Source organism: Panicum hallii, chromosome 5 (genome assembly GCF_002211085.1).
Source record: "Panicum hallii strain FIL2 chromosome 5, PHallii_v3.1, whole genome shotgun sequence".
Lineage (NCBI taxonomy): Eukaryota > Viridiplantae > Streptophyta > Magnoliopsida > Poales > Poaceae > Panicum > Panicum hallii.
The window spans coordinates 38,884,025-38,902,565 of NC_038046.1; the positions used below are offsets into that span (position 1 = coordinate 38,884,025).

The following is an 18,541-nucleotide window of genomic DNA, read 5'->3' on the forward strand; positions in this document are numbered from 1 at the left end:
TGCCCTGGTCTGGCAGAGTAAGGACTGGCGCCGTAGCCAACCTCTTCTTCAGCTCCTCGAAGGCCTTCTGACACTCATTAGTCCAAGAGAAATCCATGCCCTTCTCTAGCAAGAAAGTCAAAGGCTTTGCAATCTTGGAGAAATTCTCGATGAACCTCCGATAATAACCTGCTAAGCCCAAAAAAGAGCGAACTTCCTTCACTGTCTGCGGTACCACCCAGTCAAGCACATCCTTCACCTTTCCAGGGTCCATAGCAATACCTCCCTTGGAGATGACATGACCGAGGAATGGAAACTCATCAATAGAGAACTCGCACTTGCTGAGCTTGGCATACATCTTGTGCTCTCTGAGCCTCTGCAACGCGAGCCTCAGATGCTTCTCATGCTCTGCCTCTGACTTGGAATATACTAGGATATCATCAATGAATATCACCACAAAGGTGTCCAGATAATCCATGAAAACCTTGTTCATCAGATGCATGAAGAAAGCCGGAGCATTGGTCAAGCCAAAGGACATGACCGTATACTCATATAGCCCATAATTGCAGGTGAACGCCGTCTTCGGGATATCCTCAGGGCGAATCTTCAGCTGGTGATAACCCGAACGCAGATCAATCTTCGAGAATACACAAGCACCCTGAAGCTGATCAAAGAGATACTCGATACGAGGCAATGGATGCTTGTTCTTGATGGTGACTGCGTTCAGATCCCGATAATCGACGCACATTCTCTTCGCGCCATCCTTCTTCTTTACAAGCAATGCAGGAAAAGCCCAAGGAGAGAACCTGCGACGGATATAACCCTTGGCTAGCAACTCATCGACAGTCTTCTTAACTTCCTCATGCTCAATGGGTGCCATACGATAGGGCCGCTTAGCAATAGGAGCTGTGCAGGCAAGAGATCAATAGAAAACTCAATGTCGCGATCAGGCGGCATACCTGGCAAATTATCCGGAAAGACATCCGGGAATTCAGACACCACGCGAATACCATCCGTGGGTCTAGCCTCCATTGGACAAAGAATTCTGGAAGGCTCCGAAGCAATGACTGTGACCTCCTATCCATCCGGTGCCGACAAGTGGACAGTCCTCTGAGCACAGTCAATCCTGACACCCCATCTAACAAGGGTCTCCATTCCCAAGATCACATCGATACCCTTGGTGTCTAGCACCATGAGATTAGCACTGAACTCTACCCCCCTTATGACAATACTGACTCTGGGACAGAAGATATGAGAGCTCAACTGCCCTTCCGGTGAAGATACTAACATGCCCCTCTTTAATGTGCTAGTATGAATGCCATGATGCTCAACAAAAGACCGAGTAATGAAGGAATGCGTAGCACCAGTATCGAAAAGCACTGTAGCAGGGTGGGTATTAACCATGAATGTACCAATAACCACGTTGGGAGCCTCGGCCGCTGACTCGGCCGTCACGTGGTTCACCCTGCCCTGGGATGGCGCCTTGGGCTGAGCTGGGCGCCCTTGCTGTCCAGACTGCGCCTTCCGAGGACAAACATTGGCGTAGTGTCCCGGCTCGCCACAGTGAAAGCACACCCGAGGGAATGCTGGAGCCTACTGTCCGGTAGGAGGAGTAGGTACTCCCTGCCGCGGAGCTGGTGGAGCCGGTGGAGTAGAGCGTGCCGGAGGCGCTGGAAGCCGCTGGCCCTGTCCTGCTTGCCGCTCGGCTTCTAGAAGGTGAGGGCGCCGGCGAGCCTGGTCAGTGGGCCTCGAGCATGCTCACTGGGGGCGGAGCGGGGCCACGGGCAGCGAGGGAGCAGCCGGGACAGCGGAGGAGGGATAGGGGAGGTCGGGCATGAGGAAGAAGAAGGAAAGGAGAAGGGCTGCCGACAGGTGGGGTCGGGCTGAGGGAATGACTAAGAAAGAAGGGGCTGCGGGAATGACTGAGAAAAGAAGGAAATGACTGAGAATAGAAGGGATGATTGAGAAAACAAAGGATGACTGAGAACAGAAGGAATGACTGACCTACTTTCCTGTTTCCTTCCTTTTCTTTTTCAAACCAACTCAAATCTATTTGAATCCAACTCAAATTTGAACTCAACTCCTATGCACTCAACCAAATAAAACTTATGCACCAACATGAATGCACAAACATGTTGAGCTAAAATAAATTTTAATTCTTTGTGAATTAAATTATAAATAAATTCAAGCTAGGCAAAATAAATCTCTAGAAAATTACTGGAGCCCAATTAAATTCATTATAAATCTTGAAATTTTACCTTAGAGTTTTACAATCTTGTTTACTCCAAATACCCCATCAAGCCACCTCCATGCGCTTCCTGTAACAACAACAAACGAACGGAGCTAGCTGGAATGCATAACTTGTTAGCTCGAAATACAAACCCATCATTGACGATGAATTTGTTCCATGCTTTTCCATCCTTATAATGCAGTAAGACATCCTTAAAATTAGCATCATTCACATATTGTGTTTTAGTTGTGTCCAAACCAAAACTCTTGCAATCAAGTTGTGTCGACAAAGTATATCGCCTAGACAACGCATCAGCAATGACGTTCTCTTTCCCTTTCTTGTGTTTGATAACATAAGGAAAAGATTCAATAAATTCAACCCACTTAGCATGTCTACAGTTCAGTTTTCCTTGACTACGAATATATTTCAAAGATTCATGATCAGAATGTATGACAAACTCTTTGGGCCACAAATAATACTGCCATGTTTCTAATATGCGCACAAGAGCATACAATTCCTTGTCATAAGTAGAATAATTCAGAACAGGTCCGCTCAATTTCTCACTAAAATATACAACAAGTTTACCATCTTGTAACAAAACACCACCCAAACCAATTCCACTAGCATCACATTCAAGCTCAAAGGTCTTATTAAAATCAGAAAGTTGGAGGAGAAGTGCATGTGTCAACTTATCTTTCAACATAATGAACACATTCTCTTGTGTGGTGCCCCAAGAAAAAGGCATCTCCTTCTTCATAAGCGCATTCAAAGGTGCCGCAATGGTGCTGAAATCCTTCACAAAGCGATGATAGAACCTAGCAAGTCCTAGAAAACTCCGCACCTGTGTGATGGTCTTTGGTACTGGCCATCCCTGAATAGCTTCCACCTTGGCTTGATCAACCTCAATTCTCTATGGAGTGACGACATAGCCAAGAAAAGATACTCGATCTGTGCAAAATACACACTTCTCAAGGTTACCAAATAAACGTGCATCACGTAAAGCATTGAAAACAACACATAAATGATCAAGATGTGCCTCCGTGGATTTGCTGTAAATCAATCTATCATCAAAGTAGGAAACAACAATTTTTTCAATAAAAGCACGCAGAACCTCGTTCATTAATCGCATGAAGGTACTAGGTGCATTAGTTAACCCAAAAGGCATGACTAGCCACTCATATAACCCGAACTTAGTTTTGAAAATAGTTTTCCATTCATCTCCTAATTTCATGCGAATCTGGTAGTACCCACTACGCAAATCAACTTTGCTAAACACAACAGCACCACTCAATTCATCAAGCATATCATCCAAACGTGAAATAGGATGTCAATATCAAATTGTGATATTATTAATAGCTCTACAATCAACACACATATGCCACGTTCCATATTTCTTGGGGACTAAAATAACCGGAACAGCACAAGGACTAAGGGACTCTCGTACATAACCTTTGTCAAGTAGTTCTTGCACTAGTCGCTGAATCTCTTTCGTTTCTTCCGGATTGGTCCTGTACGGCGCACGGTTGGACAACGATGCACCTGGAATTAGATCAATTTGGTGCTCAATCCCTCATATTGGTGGCAGCCCCGCTGGTATTTCACTTGGAAACACATCAGAATACTCCTGCAAAACTTTAGCGATAGTAGGGGGCAAGGAGTGCTGCATATTGTGAATCGAAATCAAAGCATCTTTGCACACCAAAGCATAGGCAACAGAAGTGGTAGCAATCAATTCATTAATATCAGATTTAGTAGCAAGCAAGCGAGTTCCTTTCAATCGTATCTCATCTTTCTTATTCGCAACCGACTTGATAATTTTATTGTTCTCACTTTTAGCTTTGGCAGCTCTAGCAATATCATCACGCACAATAGCTTTAGGAGACATAGAAAGCAACACAGTTTTCTTATCATGGTGCAAGAGCGAAAACTGATTTGATCTACCATGATGCACACAATCCGTATTAAATTGGCAAGGTCTACCGAGCAGAATATGACAAGCTTGCATAGGCACAACATCGCACTCAACAACATCATGATATGATCCGATTGCAAAATTAATGCGCACCAGTCTTGTTATCTTAGCCTTATCACTGTTGTTTAGCCATTGAATGTGATTCGGATGTTGGTGTGGTTTGGTGCTGAGTGCAAGCTTCTCCACCATATCGCTGCTAGCCAAATTATTGCAGCTACCTCCATCAATAATCATACGACAGGAACGCTCTTTAATGACACACTTGGTTTGGAACAGCGCGTGTTGCTAATTTTGCTCCGCCTTCTCCATTTGTGCACTAAGCACACGCTGCACAATGAGACTCTCGTAGTGTTCGGTGGCACCTGCATAAATATGTTCTTCTGGTGTTCCCTCGTTACTTGCATGGTCAGCAACAAACAAAGCAAGTGTATCTTCATCAAAATCACTAGCGGAGGAATACGCACCATCATCTTTGACCACCAAAATGCGCTTGCTAGAACAGTCACGCTACACGTGCCCAAAGCTCTTGCAACGATGACACTGGACATCTCTTATTCTACCCGTGGATGCAACCGAGGAAACACTAGCGGCTGGCTTCTGGACAATCTTGGTTGCTGAAGTGGTTGGAGGAGCACATGGCTTGTCGTTGGATGGAGAAGGTGCTGCTGCACGACTCGGTGAAGGAGTTGGTACAGGTGCATGTCCGCCATAGAAGTATTCATGCGTGGCTGTCATGATGTAGATTTACCTGCAGAAACATTAGGTCTAGTACTAGCACGTCATCCCTACACCTCTCTTTCAGCTTTACAAGCAAGATGGAACAAACGAGTTACGTTAGTATAATCTTTATACGCAAGAATATCCTGAATTTCTCGATTTAACCCTCCTAAAAATCTAGCCATAGCAGGTTCCTCACCCTCCACTAAATTACAAGGTAGTATACCCAATTTGCATTTCCTGATAATATTATTCTACACTTTTAGTGCCCTGTCTCAATTGTTGTAACTTATGTAACAGATCACATGCATAGTAAGAAGGAACGAATCTAGCCCGCATGACCCGTTTCAAAGCATCCCAAGTTTGTGGCATGTCATCAGTATTTTTCTTGCCATGTTCTATCCACCAAACAGAAGCAAAATCAATTAACTCACTAGTAGCAGCCCTAACACGTGCATTCTCAGGAAAATCATGGCATGCAAACTTTTGATCAACAACAATTTCCCAAGTAATGTACACATCAGGGTCATATGTACCATCAAAAGGAGATATCTTAAATTTAATCTTGCTGAACGCATCATCATTGTTGTGTACCTCACATCGGCGAAAACCACCCATACCTCTACGATTAGTGCGTAGCCGTCGGCGATGGCGAGCGTCGTGTTCATCTTGTTTAGTATCAGCAATATATTCATCCTCCCAATCATCACGCTGTTTGTTGGTCTTCACATGGAGCTCATCAAAATGCCACAAAAGAGCAGCGAGACTCTTGTTAATATTGCCGACCGCTATCTCCAGCCCTGTAAGCTTGGTGTTGGTGGCAATCTACATAGCCTCTAGTTGTCCAATCTTGTTATTCGTCACCTGCATATCATTATCAAGTCCCTTTGTGTGCCGCTGCACTTGCCTTTCAAAATATTGTATGATGCCCCTGGTACATGGAGACTGCTGCAAGCTATGATCCTCCTTCTCGGAGCCTGCCATGGTGAGAAAATAAAGAACAACATGAAAAACAAGTGAAGTAGTAAAATCCCTACAGCTAATAGGGTGTAGCTACTGCAAAGCGCTCACTCTCAACCTGTTACACAAGCTCTTACCAATTCTTACCTTGATGCCAGGAGGGGACGGCAACTAATAAGTTGGCAACCATGGAATGAAGTGTATCAGTGCTGCAGCAACAAGACCTGTGTAGCTGTAGTCGAATATGTGGAGCTGTAGGTGGGCTGGAACAAGGAAGTACTAGCACCACGTTAGTCACAAAAGCAAGTTGAATAATCGTTCAACGGTGGTACTAGTCTAGACCGTGCTAGAGATGCGAACCTGGATACAAAGGAAGTCACAAAGCACCACCCCGAATAGAAGGAAAAAAACAAACGCAATGAATTAGCCCCTTGCTTTTTCTTTTCTTTTTTTCACTTTTCTTCTTTTTTTTTCTTTTTTTTTCCAGGGGAACCTCAAAAACAGATTCTATGAATAAAGGAATACAAGTGAGCAAGTCACCACATACATTTTTGCCAGAAAGAGTAGGGGTATAAGGGTAATTAAAAGATACTCTCTCTCTGGAGTAAGCCGAACACCTAAATATATATGAAGTGTTATTGCTTCTATTGCACAGTTTGGACTCAGATTCAACCAGCAGCGATTCCAACTCGGACTTGATAACAAAGAGGCACTCAGATTCAGCAATCGAGAGATGAATAGGCTACTCGAATTCAAGTCGGTCTCGGCCAACACGCATTTAACCGATTCCAAGTCAAACTTGACAGACAAACTATATTCTAATTCGGCCAAAATAGTGATTAAAAAGGTAGCGTATATGACCAAATGTGATAAGAACTTGAAACTCTAAATGACTACAACTAAGACCAACAACTCGACACAACCGATGCAACCGAAAACTCAACAGGCCCCTACTAAGCAGTACTAGTAAAGGCTCAAAAGGGTCTATAGGATTGCGGTGGGGGAAATTTTTTTACTATTTTTGGCTTTTTCTGGACTATAGGAAAATAAAACTAGCGAAGGATTGGAAATCTCTCACTGAACAATCTGGCTCTGATACCAACTCATGTGAACCCGTTAGAGTTTATTCCCGATCTTTCGGTGAGAGGGATGGATAACTCGATTGGTGGATGGAGATGACGTTCACGGCCCGACTACAGCCTTCCAAGAATGCTGCACCTTAGCAACCGATACACCACCTCTAATGGCTGCCGCGATCTTGTGGAGCGCAACACTCGGCCATTAGGGCACTCGTCCTGTAAGCAATCAAAGAACGAGCAAGAACAAGTAGAACAAGCAACTCAATTGCAAATATGAAGATAAGAACCAATCTGAAATCACAAAGGTGAAGTTCTGAATTGAGTAGAACGAATGGTCTAGCGACACACGCGTCTACTAGCAAGTAGCAATGGTTAAACTTTCAACAAAACAAAATCCGAGTGTTCTTGGCGGTGGCTAAAGGTTATAATAAGTTAAAGAATGACCACAAGGGTGCTGGGGTCATGTTCCAACCCTAGGACACGTCCGAATTGGACTCAACTTGATACACGGCCCATTGGGCCAAAATAAGGTGACGCAGCACCATGGCTGAAAAGGACTCTATAGTAAAGCGACGATTGCGGTTGACTCCAAACAGATATGGAGGTGATTCTAGATCCTTTGGAAATTAGATTTGATAAGCTTTCCAGAAAGTACTTGAACGACCAAAACGGAGTTCGGATGAAGTCGTGCCGGCCATCACAATTTGTGTGTCGTGCAGTCCGAATCCAGCCTGCGCGATACCTCTTCCCTTTTGATCCAATCTATTGTTCCTGAGTAAAACAAGAGTGCACGTGTCTCCATTATCTAAATATGATAAACCTGAGCTTAAGAGTGAACTTACTTGATGGGTAAGCCGACGAGCATGAGCTTGAGTAATAGGACCAAGTGGTGTTGTTGAAGTAGAGACTGGTGTAGGTGTGGATGTATCGTTGGTGGCGATGTCCTCATCAGAGGGGATAGTAGAAGGAAGGGTAGGGGAGTGGAGGGCGGGCGGAGGGCTGACGTGTGGGAGGGAGGGCCATCGCGGGAGGGAGCTAGGGAGGAGAAGTGGCGTGGGAGGAAGCGCCGTCATGCGGGAGAAGGGAAGGAGGGAGAAGCGCTTGCGAAGAAGAGGAAATCGCCGAGTAGGGGCCTCTCTAGCCATACGTGGGAGATGGGGTTGGGAGGGTGAATCTAGGGCCTCCCTAGTTTAGGGCTTCGATCTTGCTGGAGTGAGGTTTTTTTGCCCTTGGTCCGTACATTTTGAGCAGAGGCTGCAATAGAAGTTTTGCTGGAGTTGCTCTGAGCTGCCTATAACAATTTTGTAGAATTGAACTATTGCAAGCTTCTACCAAACCACATTATGGCCTAGCATTACCTTCTTGCCGTGCGTGGGCTGGTAAGAGAAGATGAACCAGCTGAGGTAGGGCACGGCGTGCGGGCGATACCCAGGGGCCAGCCACAAGGTGCGCGAGCGCCCTGGCAGCCTCGGCCTGTGTAGCCTGCCGCACGACGCTGTCGAGCGGTCAGTCGACAATGGCGCCGCCCCCCGCGGAGACAATGGTGGCGCGCTGGGTGGCGCTGGCGCGGTGATGTCGGCGAGCAGCACGGCCACCCGCAGCTCGAACTTGAACCGCACCTCCTGGTTGATCAACGAGAGCACGGATAGGAGCGACTTCCAGAACACTCACGCGGCCATCAGCGTGTGCTGCATCCGCTCCACGACGCGCCCCGCTGAGTCCTTGTACCTTTGCAACGTCTCCTCGAGTTTTCAGTGGGTAGATTGTGCCCGCGGCAGCGAGGGAGAGCGTGGAGAAGGCGAGGAGTGGGGCCAGGCGATGCGCGGCCCCGCGGTGGGGTGCGAGGTGGTGCGGCAGGGGCGGCTTGGCGGCGATCGTGAGGGAGGCGGAGGCGGAGGTGGAGGGGGCTGAGGGCGCGGGAGAGGCGGGTGGAGTCGGGGTGGTGGAGAGCTGGTGGAGACGGTGATGGTGGTGGAAACGGCGGAGGAGGAGGGCGTGTCGTAGCATCGTCGGCACGGGGGAGCGCCGCGGGTGGCTTCTCCTATTTGCGAGGGTGTGATTACTTGGGTTGATTGGGCGATGTGTTCGATGGGGCGCGGCGGTAGCCGGGTTGCCGTGGGAAGGAAGGTGCGCGAGGGCATGCGGCGCAGGGAATATCCGCTGGAAAAGAGAGGGAGATATGGAGAAATTTAGATATTTGACATCAAATTCGCACGTCTCAATTATTTTGATATCCAATTCGCGAACCTTTCGAAATATAACCCTTCGCACGCGAATTGTTTCAATCTATAAGGGATTTCCTTCCATTTCCTTGATTTCGCGACTTTCTTTTTCATTTTCATTTTTCAGAGCATCTGAACTCCCCCTTTTGCCCCTGACTCGATCAAATCGATCCAACCTGCCCTCTCCTCCTCTCTCGTGCTCCTCTCCTCTGTTCATGGCGCTCTCTCTCTCTCTCGGTCGTCGCTGCTCCAGGCGGAACAAGAGCTCCGCCATCCGCCAGTCCAAGGTGCTCCCGCTGCTCCCCCTCCCCGAGGCCTCCCGAGCGGCCCTCGGCTGCCGGCTGCCGGTGCTGCCCCCTCCCCTCCCGCGCGGCCCTGACCTGGAAGCCGTATATGGGGATGCTCCATGTATGGTGGAGCCGGCCGCGGAGGAAGTAGAAGCTGACGGTGAAGGTCTTGGAGCAGAACCACTGGAGGAGCATGAAGGCGAAGGCGACGGGCCAGAGCGGCAGCAGCATGAGGTGGGTCGTGAACGGCAGCGAGCTGCAGGACCGGAACGCGAAGGGCACTTGCGTCGACGACACCACGTACACGACGTGCGCTAGGAAAACGAAGTTCGGCACCCGGTCGTTCATGCCTGCAAGCACACGGTTTCAGTTCTCCTAATCTGCTTACTGATTCTCTTACTCCCTACTGTAAGTTACTAATAGCAGTCAAAAAGCAATTTTTTGGATTAACCAATGGTGTCAATGGTGAAGAGACAATGACGATGTGATCATCATCAGAAGTACCTTGATCGACCTCCTTCTGAAGCTCCCAGGACTTGGCGTTGATGGTCCCTCCGAGGGGGTCGAACAGCGGCATGAACAGGCAGAAATTGCTGTCCTTACTCCCTGTGAGGCTGGCTCCAATAGGCCAGGTATCGGGACAGGCAAAGCCAATTTGGCTGGCCAATTGGTACTGTAGATACTCCAATGGGCCAGCTATACAGCCCAGGCAAAACACATGGGAAGAGAAAGAACCGGCAATTTGGCTGGTCTTGGCCACACGAGGCATTTCTCCCGCACACAACCGTCACCTGGGACCTCGCGAGGGAATCAGCGGGCGGTGGACACAGCTCGACAAGATCTGCGGCGGCGCGGCTCCGTCGGCGACGAGGTGCGTCCCCAAATCCCTTCCCCCTCTTTCCCATGGATCCGACGCCATGAGCAGGGTCAAACTGAGGGGGTCCAGGAGGAGCACGACGGCGGCGGACTCCGACCTGAAGAAGTCGAGCAGGTCGTCAATGTGGTCAGGTGGCCTCCAGGCGGCTATGCTCCCTCAACATCTCTTCCACGAATCCCATCGGCCGCTCGCTAGGAATACTAGTCTGGTTTGCAGATCCATGTGGTCCTTCACGGTTGAGTTACAGTACACGCTAGATTCACCACTGAACTAGCTACAGCTTTCGATTCATGTTTCCGTTGCTCCAATTGAAGCCGTTTTTTATAGGATTAGATGATGGCCTGCTGGGGACGGTAGGGATGCATGCTGCGGCACAATAATCCTGAACCCTTATCTATTTGCTTGCAGTTCTGAAGTTTGAGAGTTCTCTTATTTAGCAAATGATACACTTATATTTTAGATGGACAACCAGTTCAACACCCAAGAGTGGACGCTCCCTATGTCCTCAACTATGAAGGAACTTGAGAAGGTATGTTTTGTTTTTTATTTTGGGTTATGGTTAATGTACTTTGTATGCTTCATTGATCAAAAAATAATTTATTTTAGTACAATCTTACTGGTGCATTTACTGGATCAATGCATAACATGGATGTACCAATTGAGCCTGTGAGCCCTGCTGCTATTGCATCGTTTCATCATCAACCCACTGAAGACCCGGAGGTTCAAGAAGTCGACAGGAGTCAAGTCTCAAACAATAAGGGGAAGAAGAAGGTTGCCCAGCGAGGAAAATCATTCAGCAAGGAGGAAGATAGAGCACTTTGCTCAGCATTTCTGCATGTTAGCACGGATGCTATTATAGGTAAGTTCTGGCCCATGACTTGAGTACTCCACTCTTCAATTTTCAAACCCTTATGGCACATGTTGTTTCATGTTATGATTGCAGGAACTAACCAAACTGCTGCCGGCTATTATGCAAGAATGCATCAACACTTCAAGGAAAACGTTGAAGTGAGTTGTAAGAGGACTCAGGTTTCAATAGAAAATCGTTGGACCACGATTCAAAAGGCTGTCAACAAATTTTGTGGTTTCTATGCTGCAATTGAAAGGAGGAATAAAAGCGGCAAGAATGAGTAGGACAGGGTACACCATTTTATATATGACTCCAACCTTTACACATTTTTGCTATGATGATTCTTGCAGCAATGAATTTTTTTTGGTTTGGACAGATTAATGATGCCGTCCGGATGTACGAGGAAACCGAGCCATGGCAATTCCATCACTGTTGGGTGATTCTTCGAGGAGAGCCAAAGTGGCATGAGAAGATGGTGGAATGTAACTCAGGTCAAAAAGTTAACCGAAAGCAGTCTGAAATAGAAATAAATTCTTTGCAGACAGACAATACATTCCCTGAACGACCGGAAGGAAGGGACAGCGCCAAGAAGAAGGCTCGGGTAATGGCTGATACCTCATCGTCAAGTACAGCTGTGGAAATGCTACAGAAAATGCATGAAAGAGGAGAGAAGAATGATGAGAAGGAAGATGAGTTGAGGCAAGAAATGTTCCAGATGGAGAGAGAGAGGCTCGATCTACAGAAGCTGAACTGGGAGAAGTGGGCTGCCTGGGAGAAGAAATGGGCAGTAATGGAGTCCAATGCCAAGTTGCGACAGAATGAGTACGAGTTAAACCAGTGGAATGCAGATCTTATAGTCATGTCACAGGATCTTGACAAGTTGGCTCCACCATTGCGTGCGATGTATGAGCAGAAACAGATGGAGATCATGAAGAGAAGAGGCATTAACACCCCTCCAACTAGTGAATCCTAAGCTGTTGTATGTGACGAGGCTTAATTCTGTTGTATGAGAATTGTGTATGTGCATTTTTTTCGATGAACTTGTTTGAGTGTTAAGATTTGTTTGATCAGATACTATTGTTTGTGGCTCATGTATCATTTCTAAATTGAATTATGCACCGGTGAGTGAGACTTCATATCTTCAAAGTTACGAGTATAATCATATATATAACTGAGTCATTCATAGATAGAAACCATATCAGTACAATCATAATTTAGAGCTGAGACTGCTGCTGTTCACTAACTACTGATAACTTATATTACAAATAAAAGCAACAAAAGTCATTCACCAGGAACTCCATCTGGGACTGGGTAAACCAACAAAAGCAACAAAATTCACTGTCCAGGAACTCCATCTGGGTGAACCAACAAAAGAACCAAAAGCTTACTACCGGCCTTGTCTATTTGTAAAAGGTCCTGCATTGTTGCCATAGAGCTGCCAAATGTGCTCCATGAGTTCTTTTTGCAACCTGTTAGACACAACCTTGTCACGAATTTTTGCATACGACTTAATCAACTGAGAAATTTCTGGCACATCTCTATTCTGAGAAATTGGAGGGTCTGAAGACCTCTCAAACTCCTGGTGATCGCTGTACAAATTTCTTTCATCTTCGATCACCATGTTATGTAGAATAACACATGCACGCATGATGTTGTTTAGATCACTATGGCTCCACAACCTAGCAGGGTTATAAATTATCCTGAATTTGGACCGAAGCACCCCAAAAGCTCGTTCAACATCCTTCCTTGCTGACTCCTGTGTCTCTGCATATATTCTTTCCTTTTGGCTAATTGGCTCACTATATGTTTTTACCAATGTAGCCTAATCAGGGTATATTCCGTCGGCAAGATAATAAGCCATGTTGTACTTGGTTCCATTAACATCGAACTCAGTTTGTGGTCTCTGTCCAGTAGCGAGGTCATCAAACACAGGAGACCTATGGAGCACATTGATGTCATTATGGGAGCCAGGCAATCCGAAAAATGCATGCCATATGCGTAGGTCCTGCGTTGCAACAGCCTCCAAGATTATGGTCGGTTTGCCTTTGCGCCCCCTGTATTGACCAAGCCATGAGGTTGGGCAATTAGACCATTCCCAATGCATGCAATCAATGCTGCCGATCATCCCAGGAAAACCTCTAGCCTCATTGACTTGTAAAGTGGTCTCAAGCTCACTTGTTCTCGGTGGACACAAAAAATCAGACTCATAAACAGAAATGATGGTTCTTACAAATTGCTTCACAGTCTCTAGAACTGTTGACTCAGCCATGCGATATGTGTCGTCGAACGAATCAGCTGGACTGCCATATGCAAGCATCCTCATAGCCACAAGGCATTTATGAATGGGATGAAAACCCTTGTGCCCGCAAGCATTCAATCGTTGACGAAAATAAGAATTCTTCTCGGTGATCTTGCGGACCATGTCAAGGAATAAAGACTTCCTCATTCTAAATCTATGCATGACAAAACAGTATGTTAGCAACTACTTTATAGACTTTTTACACATTGAAAGGGACAACAGCGAAGAGTTGCATACCGTCGCCGAAAGTTCTCTTCGCTGTACAAAGGACAATCAACAAAGTAATCCCTAATGATTTGTGCAAAAGCTGCTTCTCTATCGCGACGCAGAAATTTATGTCCTGGAACTGAACCACCCCTCCTACGTTTAGAAGGTTCCAAAGCCGCGATAATGGAAGCTAGCATGCGTTGTTCATCTTTCTTCCATTTATTCTGCCTAAAATGTGAGTCCTTTAGGCATGACCAAGCTGTCATGTTCGAGAAGTCTGAACAACAAAGATTACACCTAGAGTTTTAGTACACAGATAATATAAATGCTTTTGTGAAATCATAAGAAATTGGGGCCATGTTCAAAGCACGACCACAAATATAGCAAATGTGGAAATAATCGGACCTTGAGGTAAATAGAGACTTTGCTACGATTGAGAAATCTGCAAGGATTGAGCAGCGCGTGTAACCTTACTGAGCTCTTGATTCGTTTGTTGATGGCCTGACCCAAAGGTTCCGTGTGGGAGGGATGGAACCCTAGGCCATGCCCCAAAATCAGAGGTTCCGTGCGGAGAGTTGAAGGTTGTGCAACGAACCGAGAGCTAGAGGCTACGAATCTCTTCTTCCCCTGGCGAGACGCTGCGTCAGGTTGTCGATGCATCGAAGACGGTGGCAGCAGCGAGGAAGAACGCAGGTGCACGGTTTGGCCAAAACTCGCGTCCAAGCGAGGGAAAAAGTGGCGCTTCGATTCATTGGCGCGAAAGGCCAACAGCCACTGCTATTTTGCCTGCTTTGTTGCAAACAGGAGGTCCATCGCTGGCCAGGTAAAATGCAGGGGGCAGGTAAACCGTGAAATGGCTGGCCAATATAGCTGCCCATTGTTGGAGGCAGCCTGATGCAGGGTTAAATACCTGCGCACCATATGGACGCAGTGAATCAAACTCATCAATCAGCCCCCCTTGCAGCTTCAATAAACCGGGCAAAAAAAGTTGCAAATTCCACATCGTTGCGAGGCCATTTCGAGCTTCAATAAACCAGAGGGCCGCACAGGAGGGGAGGGGGCAGCACCGGCAGCCGGCGGCCGAGGGCCGCGCGGGAGGCCTCGGGAAGTGGGAGCAGCGGGAGCATTTTGGGCCGGCGGAGCTCCTGTTCCGCCTAGAGCAGCGACGACCGAGAGGAGAGGAGAGGAGAGGAGGAGAGGGCCAGCTAGATTGAATTGATTAGAACCCATTGAGTCATGGGCAAAACAGGAAGTTCAGGTGCTTTAGAAAACGAAAAAGAAAAAGAAAATCGTGAAATCAAGGAAAGGGGAGAAAATCTCTGGTACTGAAATAATTCGCGTACGAAGGGTTATATTTCGAAAAGCTCGCGAATTGGATTGAGGTGCAGCACTCGCGAATTGGATTGAGGCGCGCGAATTCGATGTCAAATATTAAAATTTCTCGGGAGACAAATGAGGTGGTTCGGCGAGGGAGATGAGAGCGGAGATGGGACGGGAGGGCGAGGCGGGCTGGGCTTGGTTTCCGTGATGAGCCGCCTGAGTTTGGGTTGGATTCTATTGACTTGCTTCGGAACGCGCCGCGAGGCTTCACGTTTCCCTTCTTTGATGAAACCTCTGGCGGTCGTACAAACTTGTCCATATTCTTGGGTACATAATGCAACCTCTGGCAGATCAAAGATATATGATGTCAATCGAAGAATGAAAATCTCCCTTGACAACGATCCAAATGGCACAGGCTGCCTGGCACGATCTTGACATTCTTTTCCCTTCAGACGTGCCGTGTGCCGTTAGTCTTGTGACAAGCCAAACATTGTGCCAATTTCGACTACCCGATGCCATCAAATCTGCTAAATTTTGTCCACAGTAACGCTGGAAGAAGAATAATGGCACTGGATTGAATGAAACTGAAAATGCTAAAGTAACAGCCGCAATTTATCTTACATCAATGTTTGCAGCCACAATACCACGGCGATGAATCAACAGCTTAACTAATAGAATCCTCTAAGCTAGTTCAAGGCTGAACTCACAAACTAACAGAGCTTACGACGTTTCTTGCTTCACGAGACCTTCAGAGTTCTCAGGGTATCCATTAGCTTCTGTGGTCAACAACTTCAATTTTTCTACTGTATCAGTCAGAACTCCACGGGCCGTCACCATCTCCCTGTGGATGGTCACGGAAGTTCGCTGCAGAAGTATACCGTCATAATCAGGTTCATGAGTCTTCAACTTTAATAGCTAATCATCTGAAAAGTCATGAAATAAACAAGCCATTGGCCAGTTAGACTCCATTAAGCAAATTCAGAAAAATAGGCCAATGACAAGGCAATATCAACTGAGCAAGCAATACATCAGTAGAACGAAGAAAGAATAAGCAAGTACCTCCTTGGCGTTGGGTAGGAACAGATGAATGCCATCAAATCTGAAAATGGCAAAGCCAGAGGGCATCTCAAACAACAGTAAGATCAAACCAAGATTCCCCAACTAGTCAACTGCAAACACAGAAGTCAATCAACTTAGGCAATCAGGGTTTACCAAGGAAAAAAACAACTGCCCATTCAAACATCAAACGTGAAGTAAGCCATACATCAGAGGCCCCATACAACCTAACCACAGCCCTCCTGACGACCGACACGGCTCCAGAAACACAATGGAATTTCCTAATCCCAGACGACACCCCCCATCTTCCGCAAAACCCCTCCCCGGCCTTTGGCAGGAACAGCTGGACACTAAGGCCTTGTTCGGTTTGCATCGTATTGGAGGGGATTGAGGGAGATTGGAAACCAGAGAGCGTATCAAAACAGCAGTGAGATCACACCACTATACCCCAACTGGGCAACTGCAAACACATTAGTCACAAATGCAATGAGGGTTACCAAGAAACAACTAACTTAAAAGAATCACCCGTTCAGATATCAAGTGTGAAATCAGCCATGGATCAGCCCCTTCCACTCTTCCAGGGGCGCCAAAGCCCTACAGCCGATCCACAGTTCAAGAAACACCACGGAATCCCCATGATCCCGGACAGCCGCACCACAACCCTCCTGCCGACCCGCGGAAGCCCCATGATCCCGTACAATATCCCCCACTCCCACCCCAAACTGTAACCCAAGATTCTAGTTACGACCCAAGGCGGTACGCATGCACTACTAAAAGCAAGGGTCCGCTCTAGGGTTTCGTTTGTTGTCTTCGCTACGCCATCGAGTTTTGCCTTCCGTGTGGTTGGGGTTGGGAGGAGGATGGCGACGGGCGAGAGGCTCACTTATACGGCAGGTTTCCGACTTGGGTGGGCTATGAGCATGAGCATCCGGAGCAGCATCAGAAGAACACCCTTGACGCTTCCTGGCTTTCCACACAATTGAGATCCACAGATCCAAATTGCGAGAGCTGAGAGGTTCTGGAGCTCGCTTTTCTGAGAAGCAACATTCTGTGATAAACTAGCTGTCTGTAGAATCGGCTATCTAGATAAGCTAGGTGTTTGGCAATCCTGATTATTTTGAGTGTGGTAAAATGTCTGAAGTGCCCCTAAGGCTGATGATATCTCTTTTTTCTACTGAATATCTTGACTACATAATTATATTACAATTAGATCAAATATAGGTTAATGTCACAAATATACCAAAAGATATACCAACACTAATTTCTAAATTCCGAATACATTAAATGATGGATAGAACTAAACCACGAAACCATAGCGGTAGCAATATCGTCACGCAATGCACCTGTATCCACGTCATCTCCAGTAGGACTCTAATCATCTGTGCTAACTTTTCCATCTAAAAATTCAGGGGCTATTATTCCAAAAAATTGTACTATCAACTACCAGTACATCATAAAAAAAATCCTATACATAGAACATTAATCTACAACAAGCCATCTATGTAGCAAAACATGCATAATCATCCATCGGGCAAAATGGCATATCATCCACTACACAATCATCCAATACTTAAAACTAATAGCATTAAAATTAATAGCAAGAGAGGGGGATACTTAAGCTGCCAAAAGGGGGAGGCAGGCGCACAGCAAGGAGAGGCAGCGGCGTCAAGGGAAGTCCAGAGGCGACGGCGTGGCTCCTGCGTCAGCGGAGGGCAGGACGGCGCGGATCCGGGGCAGGCGACGTCAAGGGGAGGGCAGGGGCGACGGCGGCAGAAGCAGGAGCGGCGGCGGCTGCAGCGGGAGATGGTAGGGGCGGCGTCGACTGCGGAACATATCATTGGCGGCGGCAGGAGAGGGAAGGGGTGGCGCAGGAGAGGGAAGGGGCGGTGCAGAGAGAGGAGCAGAGCGCGACAAGAGAGGCGGCGCTGGGAGGGTCGGAGGGTCGAGGGAGAGGGACGGCCCGGGAGATAAGGCCTCGTTCATTTCGGCCGAGATTGGCTGGGATTGCTGGCCGATCCACGTGGATCACGATTAGAATCCCAGCCCACATTGAAGTTGTGTTCGGTTAAACCCCGTCTGGTTGATACCAGCCCACCCGTCACCCCAGCTCGGGGTCTCTCCCACGAGTCTGATGTCGTAGAAATTATCCCCGCGTCGAGTCGTGAGACGACGTGGAGGCCAGCGCAGGCAACACGAGCGGTGTGGCGGCATTGCAACGGCTGCCGCGGTGGCGAAACTTACGCGACGGCGACACGGTGATGCCCCCTCCGGTAATCATGCCATCCTCTTCGTTCAATTTCCCCTAGTGGCCATGATCTTTGTCCAACACCGGTGATTTAATTTTGTTCGGTCGACGAAGAACCTTCAAGAGAAACCATGGCGAACCGCTCTGACCGTTTTGACGGTGAAAGCAACGCTGATCATGCCCCCCGAAGGGGGCCATCCAATGCGCCGCCTAGCGCGGGGGCGGTGGAACCGCATCCCCT

The 18,541-nt window shown here is 47.4% G+C and overlaps 2 protein-coding genes and 1 pseudogene across 9 annotated transcripts; 1 reads left to right on the plus strand and 2 right to left on the minus strand.

Annotated features, from left to right (window-relative positions):
* Window positions 1-9,232: 9,232 nt before the first annotated feature.
* On the minus strand, window positions 9,233-10,058 carry LOC112891456 (protein ECERIFERUM 3-like). Its single transcript, XM_025958334.1, has 2 exons — window positions 9,951-10,058; window positions 9,233-9,796 (listed from the first exon to the last, which is right to left on the minus strand). Exons 1-2 carry the CDS (start codon window positions 10,021-10,023, stop codon window positions 9,321-9,323), a joined length of 549 nt encoding a protein of 182 aa, XP_025814119.1. The 5' UTR covers window positions 10,024-10,058; the 3' UTR covers window positions 9,233-9,320.
* On the plus strand, window positions 10,046-12,289 carry LOC112891455 (annotated as a pseudogene).
* A 3,235-nt stretch (window positions 12,290-15,524) lies between these two features.
* On the minus strand, window positions 15,525-18,075 carry LOC112894686. Of its 8 annotated transcripts, none has more exons than XR_003229027.1 (3): window positions 17,670-18,075; window positions 16,059-16,098; window positions 15,525-15,922 (listed from the first exon to the last, which is right to left on the minus strand). XR_003229027.1 is itself a non-coding variant. In XM_025962468.1 (3 exons), the coding sequence occupies exons 1-3, from the start codon at window positions 17,891-17,893 to the stop codon at window positions 15,720-15,722; spliced, it is 408 nt and encodes a 135-aa protein (XP_025818253.1). In that variant the 5' UTR covers window positions 17,894-18,071; the 3' UTR covers window positions 15,525-15,719. The 8 variants fall into 8 exon arrangements, 1 of the variants encoding a protein (XP_025818253.1); XR_003229024.1 differs by having other exon boundaries at window positions 16,059-16,168; window positions 17,670-18,058; XR_003229028.1 differs by lacking the exon at window positions 17,670-18,075 and adding an exon at window positions 16,939-17,663 and having other exon boundaries at window positions 15,525-15,863; window positions 16,059-16,168.
* Window positions 18,076-18,541: the final 466 nt, after the last annotated feature.